At 40.5% G+C, this 23,426-nt stretch overlaps 1 protein-coding gene across 1 annotated transcript in view; it reads left to right on the forward strand.

Annotated features, from left to right (window-relative positions):
- Positions 1 to 23,426, forward strand: part of grik4 (glutamate receptor, ionotropic, kainate 4) — a 314,456-nt gene that overhangs the window by 115,978 nt on the left and 175,052 nt on the right. Inside the window, exon 3 of the mRNA XM_042771152.1 lies at positions 20,334 to 20,468. Within this exon, the coding sequence (XP_042627086.1) occupies positions 20,387 to 20,468 (82 nt within the window). The 5' untranslated portion in view covers positions 20,334 to 20,386. The remainder of the gene's footprint in view (positions 1 to 20,333; positions 20,469 to 23,426) is intronic.

Below are 23,426 nucleotides of genomic sequence, written 5' to 3' on the forward strand. Positions count from 1 at the left end.
TAGTGTATATATATGTATGTATGTGTATATATATATATATATATATATATATATATATATATATATATATATATATAAAATTAGTGTATAGCTTTATTTTTGTTGTGCAATAGACAAATAGCAATCTGTACCAGAAAACATCAAATAAATTATATTTTGTGGGAGTACCACAAGTCATTCCTTTTTTTTTTTGCACACACATCATTATCTTCCCTCCTGCAGCAATTCAAAATGCAAAAAAATATAGATGCTTTAAAAAAATGAATTGCTATCAGCTCACAGGCCTCTTGTTTACCGTAGTAACTTGTGTGTAATACTTAGCTCTGTCTCCAAAGCATTCATCCTGTATTTAGTTTATGCTTTAGTTTCTAAAACACTGTTTTATGGAGAAAAAAATCCTTGAGATATTGTTTAATTTAAATATGTGGTATAATTGCCTTAATTAGCCTACCTACCTCAATTTGAGTAATTTTTACTTTATATATATATATATATATACACTTTAAAAAAAAATTAATGAGGGAGTTCCACTAATCATTTATTTCTTCCCGTGTGTTAACATCTTCTGCCCCGCTCTCAGCAATTCAAAACTTGTCCTGGGCTGCACTTGCATCAGATCCCACAGGAATCCAGACCTCTAAAAGCTCTTTCAACCAAAACTACAAAAAAAAATGGAACACTATCAGCTCACAGGCTTTGTATTTACCATAGTAACTTGTGTGTAATACTCATGGTCTCCAACGCATTCATGAAACTGGAGAGAGAAAAAAAAATCTTGAGATATTGCTTTAATTTAAATGTGTGGTATAATTGCCTTAATTGGCATACATTTCCCATTAGCTTAGTTGTTTATTTAATTTCACTTACCATGGACTAGATTCACCCTTCCAGCACAGCACATTCACTGAGAGGGTCGAAGGGGTTGACGAGGGCGGCATCTGTCTGCTGCCAGATATTAATGTGTGCAATTTGGATGTGTGCATCACAGGAGAGCAGCAGGCAGAGAAAAGTTGCTTTTATGGCCCAGGCTTTGCTCAGCACAAGTAAACACCCCCAGGATTTCTGGGCATGGCACATAATTGCAGCATTAAGAGCCGGTCAGGCCGGTGGCTCATTAGGTCTGCTGTAGCGACAGTCGTAGGGGCCTTCGGGAGATAGTAGAGGCGTGCAGCGCAGAGCATCAGCATGGCAGCCAGGGGGTAGGGCAACAGGAACGGAGGGATGGTGAAACACGAGGAGGATGCTTTTATTCTGACGAACCCAACCAGAGGAGTGGGTAGCTCATCTCTGCAGTTTCTCATTAGTTAGCCACGAAGGCAATGCTAACTCAGCCCAGTGTCATCCGCCAACTCACTGCTGGCACAGATCCCTTGCTGAATGATCGACCACATTCATATATGCATATATGCATAGTAACGCAAGAGCTGCTGAAACATTCGCCCTGAGGATTATGGGATACTGTGCTGTGAAACAAGCCAAGTTTGTAATAAAAAAAAAAAAAAAAAAACTTTTTAAAAATATATTATGTATTTATATTATATTTGTTTAAAACTTTTTAATATTTGATTTAATAGCATTTATTTTTATATTATTTTAAACTATATAGTTTTTAAAACTATAATTTTTAAAAATTGTGTAATGAAAAATATACATTATTATTATTCAATATTTACATTATATTCATTTTAACTTTATATTAAATTAAATTGCATTTATTTTTATTTCATTTAATGTTATCTAGTTGTTAAAATCTAAAAAGTGTGTAATTCAAAAAATACTTTTTAAATGTTTATCTATTTATTTATATTTAAACTAATTAAAGTTCTAAATTTTTGCTTCATTCTTATCTATATAGTTTTTATATAAAAATGTATACAATATTATTTATTAAATATCTATATGTGTTTTAGATTTCATTTAAATTATATTTGTTTGTAAATGCATTATGTTTTTCACTTTTATATTTTAATTAATTTATTATTATTTTAATTAGTAATCTGTCTTTTCAGCTTCATATGCAAAGACCGTTTGAGTAGGTCAGTTGCATACTGATCTCTCCTCCCAAAAAAGTAAACAATATCTCTATGGTGCTCTGATTCAAAACATTACTCAGCTAATAGTCTCATCTGTTTCTGACAAATACTCAGTACTTTTCCTGGTGGTCCGCCTTTCTACCAAATTAAGTATCAGCAATTTTCCACCAAACACAAAGACCTTAATTAGCTGGTTCAGAAGTGTTTGATTAATGCTGGTGCTAAAGCTGGCAGGAGGGTGGAAGTCGAGAAACAGGATTGAGCACCCCTGCTCTAGGGTGGCCGCCCCTGTAACTGATCACGCTACTGTTTGTGAGGTTGCAGAAATCACAGAAACAAATTCCAGCAGGCCTGGTCATGTGGCAGTAAATAAAGACAGTTTTATGGTGTAGTCACCCATTTAATGAGCCTATTTGTATAGAGACAATAATACAGAGTTCTGGCATGAAACTCTAGATGGCGCAGTCCAATAGCTCTACCTCAGTCTAACCTAATGACATCATTATCACAAGGCACAGCTGATTGGTTCTATCCTGTATCAGTAGCCAATGAGCTCGCTGCTCAGCATTCAAATATGTGACTCTGGACCACAAAACCAGTCATAAGGGGTAAATTTTTCGAAATTGAGATTTATACTTCATCTAAAAGCTGAATAAATAAGCTTTCCATTGATGCGTGGTTTGTTATGATATGACGATATTTGGCCGAGATACAACTGTATCAGGAAAAATCTGAATATGAGGGTGCAAAAAAGTCTAAATATTGAGAAAATCACCTTTAAAGTTGTCCAAATTAAGTTCTTAGCAATGCATATTACTAATCAAAAATTAAGTTTTAATGTATTCACAGTAGGACATTTACAAAATATCTCCATGGAACATGATCTTTACTTAATATCCTAATGATTTTGGCATAAAAGAAAAATCAATAATTTTGACCCATACAATGAATTTTTGGCTATTGCTACAAATATACCCCAGCGACTTAAGACTGGTTCTGTGCTCCAGGGTCACATATATGACTATTCATAAGCAGCCCTTTAATGTTGATCAATTGTGTTCTGAAGACGAACAAAGCTTTTACGGGTTTGGAACGACATGGGCTAAGTGCTAAATGACAAAATTTTCATTTTGGGGTGGAGTAACCCTTTAAGCCGGTCGGCGTGGTAGCCCAGGCACACATAGATAGTAATACATGCAGTACACATGGCTCTTCGGAGCAGCAGCAGTACATATGTCTTGCCGATAGATCTGCTTGTTGGGGGCTGTTTTTGTTCTTGTTTTGGCTTGTATTATCCCTTCCACGTCTCCTGCTTTTTTAATGTATATTATATTTGCAGCAGCAATATTTCTTACATGCTCACAGCAGCATGTTGTGGATTTATTGGGAGTAGCAAGTCTCAGCAGCAGCAGTGCAAGTAGATCAATTCTGCCAAGACCAAATACATTAACATTGTCATGAACATTACCATGCCAATCCCTCCGAGAGTTGTCATGACAGAAAGAAATATTTATAAAAAAGAAGAAAAAAAAATGTTTTCCTTGTGACATTTTGCTGGACAGTGTGTTGTGTCAGTAGTGTGTTTATGGCTTGTTAATATCAATCTCTGCTTCCAAAAGAAAACTACAAAGGGATGTTTGTTCATTATCATTGTTACCTTCAAGTCTTTTTCTTCAGTCTGGATCTCTCTGTCTTTCTCATCTCTCATCTTTGTGGCAGCTTGCTGAGGATTCCACTGGTGTTTTACTTTTCACTCGGCCCACAGATCAAAACACTACACCAATCAGCGGACAACCGTAGGTGTGAACGCTGGAATTCATTATGGAGATTTTAAAAGTATTCTCTCCGCTCATTATAAAATTGACCTGTTGTTCCTTCTGAATGCTGCATCTTATTATGTTGAAACTTACAATGGCAACCTGTTTCTAAAGAGAGAAGAGAACAGTTTGATTGGTCAATTTAGGCCTTCCTTTAGGAACTTCAAATGAAGTTTTAAAACTTTCTTTTGCTTGAAGGCCATTATGCAGGTAATCTGTGCACTTTATGAAGTAACTGGATTAATCAGGATCATAAGTTTTATAAGTTTTTCCCAATATTAACTGCAATGCTGTTTTTTTTTTCTTCATTAATTAATTTGTTATTTTATGAATTGTGGGGGCTTATTGTGTAAACCATTGGCTTTGACTCGCAGCTGTCTTGTGCTATGAAGAGCTCAGAATAGTTCCTCTTCAGGAACTCGAGCTGCATCGTAAAACGCTTTGGGAATGCCCTTCAGCGTGACCGGCCCTGAATCATGTGTGTAATCAGTCCAATGGATGGGCGAGACGTCATAGGTGGGTGATGTCAGAGATCAGGAAGCTTAAATTACATGCGGCAAAGCCGGCATTTAGCCTTCTGTCTTTCAACAAGCGCTCTGTGTGTGTGTCAGTCACTATCTATTTGTGATTCTTATTTAGTGTTGTTTGTCCACTGATAAGCTCTGTTATGTCAAAGCTTTAGTCAAGAGAAGTTTTGAGCGAGAGCAGGCAGTGTTCAGGCTGTGTGTTTCCCTGCCCTCAAAAAAAAAATAAAAAAATAGGGGTAGGGACACACGCAGTTTGTGTGTTGTCTACTTGAGAGTGAAGCATGCAGAATCAGCTCTCGAGGGAGTTGACGGCTGCGATGCGAGCATTTGTTACAGCTTTGCTTCACTCTCAGGAGGCTCTCTTTGCCAGCCCCGCTTTTGCCAAGGCGGAGCGGTGGTTGTTCTCACGGGTTTCACTTTCGGATCCGGTGGAAGGAATGTAGACGGGCAAATCCCTATCTTCTTCCTTAACTACCAGATCCGGCGCCCGCTCTTGGGGTTTCGGAAGCCCGCGTTGCAGTACTTTCCCCCCGGTGAGAAGGTGCAACGCTCTGCCTGTCTTTCTCTGAGGAGATTGATGTGGAGGGCGTCAATAAGCTCGCCAGTTGCACAAGCACCAGTTACACAAGCATATTATGCCTGATATTATAATGAGCAGCATTAATGAGGAGTGGAGCTCACGCAGTCAGTTCTTGGGGGGCTGATTGTGCTTTTCTTGCTGTTAAGCGCTTTGCTCTCACCGGGCACGCTCCAAGGAGTGTGTGCGATCTTGCGGTTGCGGTCCTGCTGCTGCTGAGGCACGGCGGCAACCGAGATCACGGGGATCGCACATGATCTGGCGGACTGGTTGGAGACGGCTCATCCTATCTCCAACCATGTTCCCTAGATCTAGAGCTCGTCTCGAGGCTTGGAAGCCCGCGCTGCGGTTTCTTCCCCCTCTGAGTGAGAACTCGCTGCAGCGTTCATCTTTCTCTGAGGAGATTGATGTTGTTTGTGTGACTGAGTGGGGGGAAAAAATTTGCGCACTGCCGAGGCAGCGAGTATATTACATAATTTGTTTTTGATGTGAATTTTTCTACACCAGACTGTGTTTACTCGTCTGGATGTTTGACTACATTTAATTCTGAGGAATAAAATGAAATATTTATCTGACTACTAGATAGATATACAGGGGCTCTTGCAATATAATTTCTTGATTGAGAACACGTGTTTACCTCTCTTCCTCTGAGGAGGTTGAGGCGGTCAGCAAGGGCTGCAAGCAGAAGGCGGTTCTGCGGACCATCATTCTTGCTGGATAGTGTTTGTCGTAAATGTCCTGACGCCTAAGGCCTAGGATTTTTTGTGGGCCAGCTCCCTCTGGGGAAGGGCGGTGTACAGTTAGTAGAGTCGTCCCCTGCCAGTCCGCTACTTCACGGCACCGAGCTAGTTGCTCTAGGCACACCAGAGGCCAGTCTCGCGAGACTGGTTCCCTTAGGCGGTGTGGGAGCCCCTGCCAAGTGTGCTTCATTGGGTCCTGCCCAGAGCAGTTTCTGGTCTAGTCTTCCTAGCAGACGATGTGGGTCTGAGGACAGTCGTTTTTAAAAGGAGACTTCAGCTTTGAGAGTCCTGATGCTTTGGCTCAGTGTACACCGCATCACACGGTGCCCGTCTCTCCTCAGTGCCCTCAGGAGATCGATCTGCCAACCCTGCCGGTGTTCCAGGGGGCAGCAGTCTCCAGCGAGCACTTCTCTCAGTTACCGCCCGGAAACGTAGCGGTGCTAAGGGGCTCGCGACCTCCACTGAGGTTTCCAGAGCAGCTAGTTCGGCCGTCTCCTGCCAGTGTGCCGCTTCAGGGCACCGAGCTAACTGCTCTGATGACACCAGAGATCAGTTTTGAGAGGCTGATTCCCTTAGTAGACTATTTGGCAGCGTGAAAACTACTCCTAAATGTGTCTCAATGGGTCCTGCACACTGTAGTGAGAGGCCACTGAATCCAGTTCGGTTCTCCTCCACCTCAATTCAACGGGGACTTTCCCACCCTGGTGGGCCCTGAGCAGGCTCCGGTAATGGAACAGAAGTAGACACTCTCTGAGGACAGCGGCCATCGAGGTGGTCCCCCCTCACATATCAGAGTCCGGGTCCTACAGCCGGTACTTCATTGTTCCGAGGAAGGATGAGGTGTTGTGTCCTATTTTAAATCTGCGTCTTTTGAACCGCTCAGTTAGGGGACTGAAGTTCAACACGCAAACAGGCAAGTTTGTCTCAGAGAAAGTCCGAGGACTGGTGTGTCACGATCATTCTAAAGATGCACTTATCTCCATCCTTTCTCATCGGAATTTCCTGAGGTTTGCTTTTGGGGGCAAAAGCCTACCAATACTGGTTGTTCCTCTGGCCTTGCACTCTCACCCCACACTTTCACGACTCAACCACATCGGCAATTGGTTGATATTAGCTCAATCAGAGTGGATGGGGGTTCGGCATCGAGGTGTTGTTCTCACTCACATGAAAGAGCTGGGGTTAAGACTTAACGCCAAGAAAAGTGTGCTTTCTCCGGTACAGAGAACCACTTATCTGGGCGTGGTGTGGGATTCGACTACGATGCAGGCACATATGTCACCTTCTCTGATCGAGTCGATCCTCATTGGAGTCACGAGGGGAGTGAAAGAAGGCCGATCACTCACTGTCAAGCAATTTCAGAGATTGTTGGGTCTAATGGCAGCTGCGTCCAATTTGTGATACCTCTTGGCCTGCTGCAAATGAGACCCCTACAGTGGTGGCTCAAGACCAAGGGGTTCTCCCTGAGGGGAAACCCACTTTGCATGATCAAGGTCACACGGCGATGGCGACGTGCCTTGGACATGTAGAGAAAGCCTTGGTTCTTGTCTCAGAGCCTGGTCCTGGGAGCTTCTTGTCGCCGCATAATGCTAGCGACGGACGTGTCCCTCACCGGCTGGGATGCGGTCATGAGTGGCCACCCTGTCCGCGGTCTATGGAGTGGTCGCCATCTGACATGGCATATAAACTGCTTGAAGATGCTGGCCGTGCTTCGGGCACTACAACACTTTCTCCCAGACCTAAGAGGTCACCATGTGTTGGTGCGCACCGACAACACAACGGTGGTCTCTTATATCAACCACCAACGGGGTCTGCGCTCCACCGTTTGTACAAACTAGCGTACCAGATCCTTGTGTGGTCCCAGGGCAAACTCCTGGGCATCTGAATATGGGAGCAGACATCCTGTTGAGGCAGGGGCCGAGGCCCGGGGAATGGATGCTTCACCCCAAGGTGGTGAAGCAGATATGGATAATTTTGGCCAGACTAAGATGGACCTGTCTGCGACTCGATAGACATCGCACTGTCCCCTCTGGTTCTCTCTCTGAACTGCCCCCATGGAGCTGGATGCCATGGTACAGACGTGGCTGAGGCTTCATCTGTACGCCTTTCCCCTGATTGCTCTGCTCCCGGGAGTTCTGGGGAGAGTGCGCCGGGATGGGGTCCTTCTGCTGTTAGTAGCCCCGTTCTGACTGGGCCGAGTATGATTCTCTTACTTGATTTCCCTCCTAGACGGCTCTCCAGGGGAGATTCCCGTCAGGAGGGACCTCCTCTCACAAGCAGAGGGTACGCCCCCGCTCGGAGTTGGAAGTTATGGGTGTGGCTCATAGCTTCCAGTCTCTTAACCGAGGTTGCTGAGACCATCCTCCAATCCAGAGCCAGCCAGCCCGACCCAGTTAACTGCCCGGTTTGTACAGTTCTGGAGTTCCTGCAGGCCCTTCTCTCCGCAGGGTTGATCCACTCCACCCTGAAGGTCTACGTGGCAGCCATTGCAGCCTACCGCACCCCTCTCGGTAACCAGTCAGTGGGCAGACACCCTCTGGTTACATGTTTCCTCTGCGGTGCGCTGAGGCTGAGGCCTCCGGCCAGGAGAAGCTTATGCTAAGCGGTGGATCAGGATGTTATCCTAAAGCCTCGAGTCCTCTACTCTTCCCTCTCTTGGGCGACAAGAGTCACTCCTTCGGAAGCTTGGCCATTGGGCGGGATGTCCCCGATTACTTGTCAGGCTCCTGGCTCTTTCTCTCGCTTTAACTGTGCTCTTCCACACTAGGCGGAGATTTGAAAGTCTGGCGGCGTGGGCATTCTCGCTCCCAAAGCGTTTTACGATGCAGCTTGAGTTCCTGAAGAGGAACGTCTCAGGTTACGCATGTAACCATGGTTCCTCAAAGGAACGAGACGCTGCGTCACAGTGCCACACTTCCGGCATCTCTCCCGGCGCTTGCTTCATTCCTAGAGGCTAAATGCCGGCTTTGCTGCACGTGCTTTTAAGCTTCCTCGCCCATCCATTGGGCTGATTACACACATGATTCAGGGCCGGTCACGCTGAAGGGCATTCCCAAAGCATTTTACGATGCAGCGTCTCGTTCCTTCGAGGAACCATGGTTACATGTGTAACCTGAGATGATTTCCTGTACACTATATTTAAAGACATTAACAATTACAGCTTGACAGTCTTTTTTCATATCACAGCATGAAGTACGTTTATAGTTGTATTATAGGTTCAAGTCCTTCTGGGAAGTTTGTATTTAAAAGTTGGGAAATTATAGTTCAAATCACTTTGGTCAGAACAATGGTGATATACTTTTTATTCATCTGTAAAATTATGGAAAGAAGAGTTTGCTTCTTCATCAAAACAGATTTTAAAAAATTTAGCATTACATAACTTGCCCATCAATGGATCCTTTGCAGTGAATGAGTGCCATCAGAGTCCAAACAGCTGATAAAAACATCACAATAATCCACATGTAATCCATACAATTCAATTTTTGAGTTTATCAAAAACTAATTAATCATTAAGTAGTTTTGATTTCAAATCAATACTTATAGACAAAATACGAGCCCATAATCTAATATAATGATTCCTTCAGTGAAAAATTCCACCCCCAGGTGTCGTTTCACATCAAAATCCAAGGACATATTTGTTTAGAATTGTTTTAGAAAATGGCTAGAAAAGGATGCTTGATCTGTGCATATTTCTCTCCTGATTCAGATGAGACAACTTTTTCACTGGAGAAAGCAATAGTATGGATTGAGTACTTGTTTAAAGTTGAAAACATCATGATGGATTTGTTTCTGACAAACACACAGCTTTTCACTTCACTAGATGTTAATTGATGAACTATGATGCTTTAATCAGCTGCAAGATTTAAGCATATGATAAAACATCCAGCAGATAGAGATGCCTTTACCGTGGGAGTGATTGTTGGACTTGAGGATGTTGGGGAACTTTTCAAGATAGAGTGCTACACTTAAATGCAGTTAAAAACCCTGTTATTATAGGCGCTGCATCAAAGCCCTGTCAGCCTTAAATCAGGGTCCTGCCCTGTGATGGGAGGCAGTGCAGTTACTCTGTGTAGAGAGACCGGGGAGCGAGGGCGCTGAACCCATGCGTCTCTCCCTGTGGAGATGGCTATTGATTTGCCGCTTTTTCCCTCAGCGGTCCTCGTGTCATTTGTGGTTAGTCTCTCAGATGGGCGGGTGACGGCTAAGCAGTGGAGACGATGAGCACTGCATAGTGCTGCTTCTGTCTGCCTCATGTCTCCTCCTTTAGGTGCACACAGTCATGTACTTACTCATTCAAGATGTACAAAACTACACATTTTCTTGAACTAGCAGCCCACTGAGTTGTCTAGATGTGATTGAAGAAGCCCTGTATAATTAGTCTGTTTAACAGTTTTGTTTTATAGACGTGATCAGATATTTATAGAATATATGGTTGCTCTTCAATAGGACATCTGACAGGTATTCAAATAAAGAATAGACTAAATAACTATACCCTTTTTTTCAACAAATTACCATATTCCTCCTAGAAACATTATGCACAATAATGAGAACATTGCTCACAGCAGGTGATTTGAAGTCTGGCGACAGTAATTGTCTTGAAATGTATTGTTGAAGGTTGTTAGTTATAAAATTGTTGCTGTGGTTGTGCTTTAAAGAATTGCAAATTGATTTTAGAAGCGTAGGTTTTGTGATCTTGCAAATGTTGCATCGTAAGAGTTCTTTTTAAAATTCATTCATGTACCACTTGTTTTTCGTGACATCTTTGGGAAGAATTTTAATGCACTGTCAGTCAATCAGCAGACACCTGTGCATGATGCTTTTTAAATATTTGATGCAAACCTCAAAATTAAGATTATTAATAATATAATAAATTATAAATTATTATTATTATATTAATAATGTTAGTAATGTTACTTTTAGATTTTAGTTTCTGGATTAATATAAATATCTAATTGTATGCTATAAATATTAAATATTACATAATTATTTCATGTAAATATTTTTTTATTGTTCATTATTATTACTATTATTATATTTTAACAGTATTTAAAACTTCCTTGATCTCAATGTTAATAACTGTTAAAAATTTTAATATAAGCTGTTTTAAATATTAAATAATAATGAATAATGAATAATTTATTTAGAATTAACTTAATTTATATACTGTGTGTGTGTGTGTGTGTGTGTGTGTGCATGCATAAAAATTAAAATTATGTTTTCTTAAATATTATAGCAATATAAATGCTAAAGAAAATCAGATGGCAAACTAGATAAATGAAACGTGTTAACCTCACTAATCAGACAATCTTTTATGTTAGAAAGTTCAGTTTTGCACTTACTGTTTTCTCTTCCATTAAAGTCAGATATCTGCAAGACCATCTTGGCCTTTATTGTAATACCTCTGCTGGCAGTGTGACTTTCTGAAGGGACCTGAGACACTGGAAAATCAGATCCCACCACTAAAGAAAACATCTGTTTTAGAGTGCGTTTCATTTGCTTACCCAAAAGATCCAATCTTCAATAACTGGCACAGACATTTCTAAAGTCTTGTGCTGGAGTGTTAATATGACATTGGTGAGCTGCAGTGTGGTTTATTAGGGTTATAAATATGAATGCATGTCCTTAGGGACTTCAGATAAAGGATTGTTTACACTGCCTCAGTATCGTTGGCCTTCTCTCAGAGCAGATTTAGTCACCTTATGTTCACTTTCTCCTCAGAAACACCCAGAGGAGGAGGTCTGTCTTTTGTCACTACTCTTAATGTAGTTGTCGATTCCTCCCAGTAATTTAAATAGGATGCTATTGTTTTTGCCATATCTGCACATGCTAAGCACCATCAGTCTAGCTGGAAGCCTCTGCAAAGTACTGGTAAGGATCTGTTCTAGACCAAAGATTCATTTGATTCAGTTTAAATTGAGTTGAACCTAAAGAGCTCATTTTCTGAGATTGCTCTAAAAATACAAAGGCAAGATTCTCCACAAAGCCAGTAGAGTTTTGGAACTGAGTTGATGGATCGATGAGACAAAGATTAACCTTTATCTAAGTGATTGGAAAGCAAAAGCGTGGAGAAAAAAAGGAACTGCAAATGATCCTAAGCATTCAGCCTCATCTGTAAAGCTTGGTGGAGGTGGTGTCATGGAATGGGCATGCATGGCTGTCTAGAACAGGACCTCTTAATTTTAATGATTACTTTAATGTATGATGGCAGTAGCAGAATGAATTTGGAAGGGTACAAAATCATCTTGGCTACCAATATTCAAGAAAATGCCACCAAACTCATAAGAAAGCACTTCAAATTGAATCAGGACAATGACCCAAAACACCCTGCCAGTTCAGTCAAAGGCTTTATCAGGGCAAAGAAATGTAAAGTCTTAGATTGCCCAAATCAATCTCCAGATTTAAATCTGATTGAACATTAATTTCACCAGCTGAAGAGGAGACTAAAGACAGAAACTCCCCAGAACAAGCAACAGTTGGAATTGGCTGCATTGAAGGCTGGGGAAAAGCATTTCAAAGCATAAGACCAAGAATCTGGTGATGTCTATGGCTTGCATACTCACTGCTCTGATTGCATGCAAGGGATCTGCAACTAAATACTAGCTTTTAATCTTTTAAATCTGCCTTAAATTCAACTGTTCCAATACTTATGCTCACATCAAATAGTGGGATGAACTCTAAAAGTGCTTTCCTTTTTATTTGGTAAAACATGTTTGTGTCGAAAGACCTAATAATAAAATGTGACATTCTGTAGTTTTGTCGCATATTCTTCTTTTAATCATATTTGCAAATGTCTTGTCTCCATGGTGTTGCTGTGGCTCAGTGGTAGAGCATTGCGTTAACAGCGCAAAAGACTTAAAACAAATACAACGGAAAAAACAAACAAGCAAAAAAAAAAAAAAATGTATAGCCTGAATGTATTGTAAGTCGCTTTGGATAAAGGCGTCTGCTAAATGCATAAAAATGCTAGAAAAAAAAGCAGCAGAGAAAGCAATTTTGTCTTTACTGTTCCAATACTTATGGAGGGCACTGTATACGTTTTATTTATAAACTTGTGTTTATGTATTTTTCTTTAACATTAAATGGAATATTTTGAACACATTTGTCCACTTCTTTTCAGACCAAACTTTTGACATTTAACTCCTGTTATTTTAATAAGTGCAATAAATCTAATGCAGGGCTTTGTTATTAAACATTTCAATCTTTCTGCACTTGTATGCCTATTACCTATAGATAGAAGAACTTTTTGTTAAACACATCATTAATTGTTTTAGATCGTATCATCTTAGTTAAATATCTCTGCAGCAGAGGGTTAATAATGTAGAGATGGCAGATTTGTTTTGCAGGTTGGGGTGATCAATGTTTGCCCTTAAAAAGCCATTTGACCCCACGGCTGATGTCCTTGCAAGCAGGTTATTGAACGTCAATTTAGTGTTTGGGCTATCTCTTTTGAATAAGACAGTGCTGTAGTGAAGGTGTTTACTCTGCAATCTTTCTATATCAAAATAGTGAAACACATTCCTTTGTTCCAATTTCTCTCTTTTGACCCACTTCTTGGAAGAGAACTGAAAACAGAGAGCTTCCTAATCTGCTGATTTATCATGGAGGTTACATAAGCCCACCGATGGGTTTTATAGTTGAGAATGTCGGACAGTGTTAACACCAGGTGGATTTATCCAGAGAGGATATTGCACATTTCTCGGCAGTAAAGTTTTAACCTGCGAGTGACCTTCTGATATTGTGGTGATTCAGTATGCATCTTGAAACACCAGTCATTCGCCTTTATGGTTCTGGTTTAGAATGTTGTGAACCTACTGACTTTAACAAGCTTTTGTTTATGCACTGCTAAAGCCAGGGTAGGGTTTGCAGTGTAGTAGCCCTCAGTTGTTCATTATTTTGGTATTTCAACTTTCCATTCTCATATGCAAAAATATATTTCCAGGTATATTTTTTTAAATATACTTTTAGAATATATGTATATGTATGTGTATGTATATATATATATAAGAAATTGACCAAACATATATTGCTAAGTTGCATAATTTTTTTTTTATGTTTTAGATACACATATATACAGTGTATGCAGCGCATTTGTTCAGTTCAAATATATTTTCGATTTTAAAAATATATTTACCTGATCTCTGCCGTTTGTGACATATATTAAGAATAATTATATATATATATGTGTGTGTGTGTGTGTGTGTGTGTGTGTGTGTGTGTGTGTGTGTGTGTGTGTGTGTGTGTGTGTGTGTGTGTGTGTGTGTGTGTGTGTGTGTGTGTGTGGCCAGGAACTGTGTAATCTTTTTTTTTTCTCCATATAGAGGTCATTGATTAAATTAATTCATTCATCTGTGTTGGATGTCACTGCTAAACACTCAAACTTTTGCCCACCTTCCTAAAATCTCATTTGAAAATAGATGATATTGAGCCATACATCATTTCTTTTGTCACAGGGTTTATTCTGTTATCCATTTAGATCCAGGTTAGATCCAGTGTTTTAAAGATTCAGCCTCAGTATGGCCCTGTTTTATAGTTCTTTAATCTGTGTTTTTTTTTTTTCTTTTTTTGTGAAATTCAATATTAGTGAAGATCCATAATCATTTAGATGTAGGCTAACACTGGCAGATATCCCAGAACTGCTCCACCAAACTTAAGTTTTAAAGTTTTATGGAAATAGGACTGCATGAATTGAGTCACTTTATGCCATTCATCTCACTGACAAAAATGTTCAGGTTGACCTGAATTCACCCTGCTTTACCTAAAACAATCACTTTGTGCATTTGTGTCTGTGACAGGCTGTCTCGTCTCCTATGATTAAGGCCGCGATTGAGACCAAGTGTAACAGTTATGAAGCAGCATTTTGACATGTAGTAAAGTAAAATAAGTAACAGACTGTTTACAACAAGCACAAACATTACAGACCACAATATAAAAACACAACAAAATAAAAATTTTTTTTGTTTTGTCCTCAAAAAAAAATTCACTCAATGCTTAAAAAAAAAAAAACTAAACATGCCTCCATCGTACCAACTTAAAATGAGCTAATGAGCTACATGCTAATGGTAAGATTTGGAAATATTGTTAGTCAATGCTTAAAAAAAAAAAAACTAATTACCAACTCTGGTACTTAAAAAGATTTTTAAAAATTACTTTCCTCCTTCTGTGGAGCACATAAGAAGTTATTTTGAAGAATGTCTCCAGGTTACGCATGTAACCAAGGTTCCTTGAGGGAATGAGACGCTGCATCGAAACGCTTTGGGAAAGCCTTCAGCGTGACCACGCTCTGAATCACATGTGTAATCAGTCCAATGGATGGGCAAGATGTCACGTGCGGGGTGACATAGCAACCAGGAAGCCTGATCTGACTTGATCTGAGACACGACTTTTTTGAGTGTGAGCGTGCTGAACTTCAGTCGCCTGACTGAGCGGTTCAAATGATGCTGATCTAAAATAGGACGTCACCCTCCATCCTTCTTCGGAATGGTGAAGTACCGGCTGTAGAACCCGGACTCTGCTACGTGAGGAGGGACTACTTCTGTTCCAGGACCAGAGCTTGCTCGGGACCCACCATAATAGGGCTGACCCCGTTAAACAGAGGCAGAGGCAGAGGCAGAGGCAGAGGCAGAGAACTGGATTCTATAGCCTCACTTTACAGTGTGCAGGACCCACCAAGACATGTTAGTCTACTAAGGGAATCAGTTTCTCGAGACTGACCTCTGGTGTAATTGAAGCAGCTAGCTTGTTGCCCCGAAGCGGCACACCAGCAGGGGATGGCCGAACTAGCTGCTCTAGAGACCTCCATGGAGATGGCGAGCCTCTTAGTACTGGGAGACTACTGCGCCCTGGAACACCAGCAGGGTTGGCATATCAATCTCCTGAGGGCACTGAGGAGAGACAGGTACCGTGTAATGTGGTGAACCCCGCTCTACCCCAGAGGGGCCTGCCCTCCGAGGTCCTGAGCCACAGCATCAGGACTCTCATAGCTGAAGTCTCCTGTTGAAAATGACGGCCCTCAGACCCACGTCGTCTGCTAGGAAGAAAAACTACACAACAAACTACTCGCAGCACCAAACAAAGAACACACACCAAGCAAGGGCTCCCACACTGCCAGGTAACCTCCTAAGGTAACCAGTCTCACGAAACTGGCCTCTGGTGCACTTAGAGCAGCTAGCTTGGTGCCTGAACCAGTGGACCGGCAGGGGAGGGCCGTACTAGCTGCTCTAGAGACCTCCGTAGAGGTAGCGAGCCTCTTAGCACAACAACAGCTGTCTCTAACCCATCCGCCAGATCATGATCAACACCAGCGATATCGTAGATCTAGGGAATATGGGTGGAGATAGGAAGAGCTGTCTCTAACCCATCCGCCAGATCATGTGCGATCCCTGCGATCTCAGTCGTCGCCGTGCATCAGCAGCAGTGGGACCGGAATCGCAAGATAACAGGCATGGACACACTCCTTGGAGCGTGCCAGATGAGAGCGGGGGGCTTAACGGCAGGGAAAAGCACAATCAGTCCCCCAAGAGCAAACCGCACAAGCTCCGCTCCCCATTAATGCTGATCATTATAATATTAGGCATAATATGCTTGTGTTACTGATGCTTTTGTAACTGATGCTTGTGCAACTGGCAAGCTCATTGATGTCCTCCGTATCAATCTCCTCTGTGAAAGACAGGCGGAGCATCGTGCCCTCTCCCTGGGGGGAAGGAAACCCTTAGAGCGGGTGCCGGATCTGGTGGTTAAGGAAGAAGATAAGGAATCGCCATTCTACATTCCCTCCACCAGATCCATATGTGAAACCCACGAGCACAGCCACCGCTCCGCCTTGGCAAAAGCTGGACCAGCAGCGTGAGAAATGCTAGTGAAGGCTCCCTCCTCAAAGAGAGCCCTCTGAAAGCGAAGGCAGTAACAAAATGCTTGCAATGCAGACAGTCAGCTCCCTCGAGAGCTGACTCTGCGTGCTTCGCTACCAAGCAGACAACACACAAATTGAAATATAGCATGGGCAGGGAGAAACACACAGCCTGAACGCTGCCTACTTGCCCAAATGCTTCTTTTTACAGAAGTTTTGACATAATGGAGCTTATAAGCAGACAAACAACACTAAATAAGACTCAGATACAGATAGCGACTGACACACACACAGAGCACTTGCTGAATGACAGAAAGATGACGCCGGTTTCACCGCACGTGCTTTTAAGCTTCCTGGTCACTACGTCACCCTGCCTGTGATGTCTCGCCCATTTTTTGGACTGATTACACATGTGATTCAGAGCGTGGTAACGCTGCAGGCATTCTCAAAGCGTTTCGATGCAGCTCGAGTTCCTGAAGAGGAACTGTTCAACACTGGACTACATTGACTTTCACTGAATGGAATAAAAGACATAAATTATTCAAAATGTCTTATTTTGTCTTCCATAGAAGAAAGTCTATCATACAGGTTTGGAAGGACATGAGGGTGAGTAAATGATGACAGAATTTCCATTTTTGGGTGAACTATCCCTTTAATAACGGTAAAAAACATACTCATCATATCCTGCATGTCAGTGGCTGGAGAGCAGCAAGGAAGGTAGAAATCGTATGAGGCAGTTAATTGTGCCAAGTAAAATAACAATATTTAATGTATTAAAGGGGTTGTTTGATGTAGAGGTTAAAGACTTGGGCTGGCAGCCAAAAGTTTAAGGTTTAAACCCTTTATGGGGTGATTTCATAAGCATTTTAAGTAAAACACTTAACCCCAGGTTACTTTAGACAAATGGTCCTTGTAATAGGATTATTCTGTGTTGCTTTGATTAAAAGCAGGCTAAACAGCTTATTTACTGTATTACTGATATAAACATTCCAAAATAGTGCTTATTTATATAAAGCAGAAGAAACTGTCGCTTAACGAATGGAATTAGGAATGTTTATTCATAAATGCTTCACTTACTGAACATAAAAAAAAAGATAAAATTTAAAAAAAGGTTCACCTACCTCTCAATGCTACAAAAAGAACACAGTTAATCCTTAAAGTTTTTTTTTTTTTTTTTTCAGCAAATGAAAATCAAAATGATTTTTTTGAGTAGACAATTCGAAAGAGACGCTTACCCAAATTCTGCAGGCTCTCATGCACTGTTGTTATTCCACAGAAAATGTTCAACTCCAAAAGTGCTCTAAAACGCACCAGTTGCATGGCAACTCAGCAGGGTAGCTGAGTAGTGAGTGGCTAATATGTCTTTTGAATCAATTATTTTACAAGTTCTTCTTCCAAAAAGAAAAGAAAACTGAGGCTGCATCTCAAAATTGTAAATTGTTTTGGCAGTTTTTCTGCTCAGAGTGTGCCTCTCACTGCAATCCTGTTTGCATTGTTTACATTTGATTCTTCTAAATAAATAGTAAATGAGATTTAATGGTCAACTGTCATGTGTTGATTTTATTTCTGACAGGCGATTCATTTAATTCCTGGTGTGTTTATTTACTTCCAACTGCTTCTAGTCATTTACAACTTCAAGGCATTTGAAACATCAAGACAAACATCAACCAGAAATTAAAAAAAAAAGTGTTTATTATTCATCCCTGCTGCTGGTTCTGCATTTTACATGTATTCACAAAGTATTGTGAACTGTAGTTCAGTCTTCTCATTGACATCTGGAAGAGGAATCCTCTTCCCTGACTTGCTTTTGATTGGCAGTGGATGTCAGCTCTGAGTGCAGCGTAAAAATGCCATAACAATTCAGTCCGCCTGTTGTTTTTGAGATGAGAGCTTTGATGGACACTTAGAGTTATTTGGAGAGAATATGCGATGAAGCTATGGTTATGAGTGACAGGTTTGACTTGTTTGCTGTGCTCGTGGTCTAGCAGCCTTTATCTAGCTTTAATTGAAAAGAACTCCTCCAATGCTAGAACTTAATTTGATGCCATTTACAAAAGGGTGGCATCCTGGGGACTGAGCCAGGACTAATTAAAGTTTGGACTGAATTACTCCACATTTGTATGGAATCAGTCACTTGGCTTTAGTAGTGAGATTTTCAATAGTAAGCCTTGTGGAGCTCTTACCCTATCGGATGGTATTGTTGCGTTGGCTGGTCAAAATCAAGCTCTGTTTCACCACACGACAGCAGCCGAGTGCGTTCAGAACAACACATGGTGATTTGGCCTTTGTTTTACTTCCCACAGTGAGCACTTGTCTTACAAAAACAAGCTACGTGCTATTTCTGTGGTATCCCATTACTGATTCAATCCTCCCCTCAAATGACTCAGTCCCACACACACAGTAATTCACAGGGGAAAAGGCTTTGTTCAAGTAGAAACTGTACATTGGCTTTCTTTGAATGTCATTAATGATATACATGTCTCAGTTATCATAACGATAGTTAACAGCTTTTCAGTGTTCAAAAGACTTAAGTCAATGGGGCCCAATGTTGTATGAACTTTTTTTTTTTGTTTTTTGTTCTTTTTCCAGGGTCATAACAGGCGGACTGCATTCAATGCATTGAATTAAACATGAAATTTTGTAGAAGAAAGATTGAAAGCATTTTCGGTCACAGTTTAGTTTTGGGATCAATTCTATATTTCCTAACTATTAACTATGACTTTTGCCTTAATAAACTTTGCTGCTTATTAATAGTAAGGTAGCTGTTAAGTTTAGGGTATGATTAAGGGATCTAAAATATGGTCATGCAGAATAAAGCATTAATGTGTGCTTTGTAAATACTAAAAACAGCCAATATTCTAGTAATATGCATAACAAGCAATGAGTTAAAAGTGAGAATTGGTCCCTAAACTAAAGTGTTACCATATTTTCTTGTAAAAAATGTTCTAATAATATTTGTTTTATTTACAACTTCAAAATCAGTTTTTAGAGTGCAGATGTGACTTAAGATATAAAGACAGCCACAGTTTTCATTTGTGTAAAAAAAAAAAAAAAAAGCTTCTACTGTGTGTTGCCCAACATTCCCAGCCATTTCTCCTTTCACAGGTTTTCTCTGAACAATGTTTGTTTAAAAAGAGAGAGAGAGAGAGACACTGCATGGCTTGTCTGGGCAGAGATGGGTAGCGGTTTGAATTGAAGACACTGGTTCGCATGATTCCTTTTGAGAGCAATGACAATTTCATAAACGCGTAAGAAACGGAACACATTCTATTTTCATCCTTCTGTTCATAGTCAAAAGACTACATTGAATGCTCTGTGGTGTTTGTAGGGTCTCTACTGTATTTTTAATTGCCTGTATTTTTAATTTGCCAATGATTTTTATTTATTTATTTATTTATTTTTTTACAGAAGCTGAATTTATTTCATAAAATTCAGCAAACCAACATTTGAAATTGGCAGCAAAGACAGATCATTATTGTATGCTTCTCATTTGGTCTTTTTTGTTTTTCTAAATTTTCTAGGCACATTCTATTTAGTTTTATACACTTTTGGACATTTTAATTGACAAACTAGTGAAAGTGTAAAAATATATTTTAACCAAGTTTTTTAAGGAAACACCCAATTATAAAGTTCTTAAGAGCCAAACAAGTTTAACAGTGTTTACCACAGTGAAATAAAAAAAGAAAATAAAATTTGGCACCAACAAGCTCTTGTACCATTTGCGCATATAATTCCTTTGATTGGAAAGTGTGTTTTATATTCTTCTGAAGTGTTGCTGTTGTGTTTGGTGTGGCAGGTGGCTGTGTGAAGGGGGACCCCCAGGGCTGGACCCATGAGGAGTCAAAGAAGATGCTCGGAGCCTGGGCGCCTCTGCTCTTCTTAGCCATGTGGGTGAGAAACGCCACCAGTGGCCCACTCTCATTCAGATTAGGTGAGTGATGTCTGCCATTTTCAAACTCTAGAGCACATCACTATCTATGGCCTGTATCGGTTGTTAGTACTCACGCTGAATGGTGTAATTTGTAATCACTGTTAATTAAAGTGATGGGGTTTTACACCAGATTTGCTGCCTTAAGGCGGACTGTAACTCCCAGAATTTACACACTGGAAAAGGAGAATGAGCATGTGAACGCTGCTTGTTTTATGTTGTTGTTGTAAAGAAAGGCTAGTAGAAAAAATGTATGGTTTGCCAAGGCTCCACACTGCGACCAACTGCTGGTGCGGCTAACTTTTGTGAGTGGTCGCAATGGTGCAACCACCGCATTGCCCAACTCATAAGCGCTGCCATTTCTGTTGCATTTGAGAAACATCAAACGGTAAACGAAACAAAAACTAAACTAAACAGCACTGCGCTGCTGAAACGTAGCGCGGTTTAGTTTTGCTTGCCGTTTGATGTCTCTCAAATGCAACAGAACGTTTCTCAGCTCAGACCACGACACAAACAAACTTGTCCGAACTCAAAACAGCTTTACTCGGGAGCCAAAGTTGATTTCGCGACACCTTAAATGCACAAATAAAACAGAAGCGGTAACGCCAGTGAGAAGCGTTTGAATTCGCCGCACAATGATAAGGTTGCTGCGAAATTTACTGAGAAGCATTCAAATTCTGCACAGAAATCTCTGTTATAAACAGTGCTGACATACGTCAGGAAACCAGAAGCAGTAACACTAACTGTAACAATTGTGTTGTGGTAGAAATAGTCAAATGTATTACATAATTCATTTCAGGGTTTGTACAACCTTTTGAGAGATAAATTCAAGCACTTTTCAGTGACTTTCAAGCATTTCACACAGCTGTTTCCAGCACTGTAAAGCTCTAAAAATGATCTAGTTTGAATGTTATTTTTAATGGGATGAACAAAATATATTTTGTGGTAAACAAACACTTATGTATAATTTTAAAAATACATCAAATCACAATTATAACCAGTGAGACAGCAGCAGAGGAGCACTTATTGGCTTATTAGACATTAATTTATGCTTTTTCTCTATATTTTCAAATTATAAAATCACTATTATAAAATATCAGATCATCAAGAAATCAGATTTTGTTAGAATTTTACACATTTTTTTGTGAATGTGAAAAAAAATTGCTACTGAATCACACATAATCACTGAAGGTCAGTTCCATATGCTAAAAAGAATAATGGTACATTTAATAAGAGTGGAATATATTAATTTTCTGTATATAAAAAGTAGATTTTGCACCTGTTACTGTTGTTAATAAAAGTAAATTAGTAATAAAAGCATAGTGCTTTACTGTCAAATCTGTATAAACAATAAACAAGAAATGAACATGAAATAAGTAACTGTACTTATTAATGCAAAACAATAGTAATTTTATGATTAAATTATCTTTATTTTGAATACCCCCACACACCACCCCCAGCGCTACCAAATCTGCTCCTGGCGCCACTATCTGTAGAACTTAGTGGCGCTGGTGCCACTGCTCTCAAATGTTAGTCTGGAGCCCTGTTTGCGGTGTTGTAACACTGTGGAGGAAGCTGCAGTGAAACAGACTACAGTTAGTCTGACTCATAGAGGCCACTCTCTGTATAAATATATCTACTGAGTTCACATTGCAGGTCAGAGTCGGCGTCAGAGCAGATCTACTGGAGGGGCTTTGGATCATCGGCGGGGGGGCACTGTCGTTTGATAAATATTTTCTGACGTATTGTTAACATCATAGTAGCATGGAAATCCAGACCTAAATCTGAAAGATCTATATAGAATGCCTGGATCTGGTTTTCCCATTTTGCTGAACGATGCCAGTCCGAGTTATTTTCTGTTCATTGCCAGTTCATTCTAGGGCTGTGCGATTAATCGAAATCGTCACAAAATCACAATTTGAGCGTGCGCGATTTCTAAATCGCTTTATAGCACGATTTTCCACGGCCCTGACCTCCCGCAGTATGCTATCCAATCCAATCAGAATGCAGCGCACCTAGCGCGAGAACAGAACAGACTGGGCATACTGTATGCCTAACTCCAGGTTCACACACTGTCTGTGATGCGCCTTTTTTCCGAGCCCATGTTAACGGGTAAGAGCGTTCACATTGCACGCTGTAAAAGGCTAGAAATAAAAACGTGCGAAAATAATTCATATCTAGCACATGATCATAGAGAGAGTTGTGAGTGAACAGGACGCAGTTTGAGTGAGAGGAGATACGTTTTAAGTGCGCACAGTGTACGAGTCTCACACAGTGGCGAGAGCAGCGTGTATATGAGCAAGCACGTCTGGTTTTGTAACATAGCAAAGGAAATCTGCGTGCGAACAGAGAGATTCGCGCTCGCGCATTATTTTAATGTGCTTTCGCTATACATTAATGCGCTCTCTCTGCTGCTTCTGCACCGCTTGTATACACACTGCAGACAGAGTAGACGTCTAAACCTGTATAATGTATAACAAATCTATTTCAACACCTGAGGCACGGCTACAATTAATGAGCTCTATGAACAATGCATGGCAAAAAAGAAAAAAAATGTCCCTGGACACGGGATTTAATTATTTATATTTCTTTGCCATAAATCTATAAATTTTGTTACACCTTTACTATAGTGATTATTTTGACTTATGTCTGTTCTAGAGACGTTACAACTTTTTGATAAAGCTCTAATTGGTTTTCTTTTGGAAATATGTTTCAAATTCATCCTGAATGCATTTATGATTGTAAAGCATATCTGTGTTTGTCAAAATCGTGATTAAAATCAAAATCGGAAAATTGATCAAAGAAATTGCGATAGGTTTTTTTTTTTTTTCCATATCGCACAGCCCTAGATCATTCAATAAATACTGTTAACAATCCAGCTTCTGAGTACTAAGTTATTAACCCAACAATAGCGGGGTCAGTTAATTTTTTTGCAGTGTGCCGCGCAAACATATGTGTTTG

This window comes from Cyprinus carpio, chromosome A15 (assembly GCF_018340385.1).
Source record: "Cyprinus carpio isolate SPL01 chromosome A15, ASM1834038v1, whole genome shotgun sequence".
NCBI lineage: Eukaryota > Metazoa > Chordata > Actinopteri > Cypriniformes > Cyprinidae > Cyprinus > Cyprinus carpio.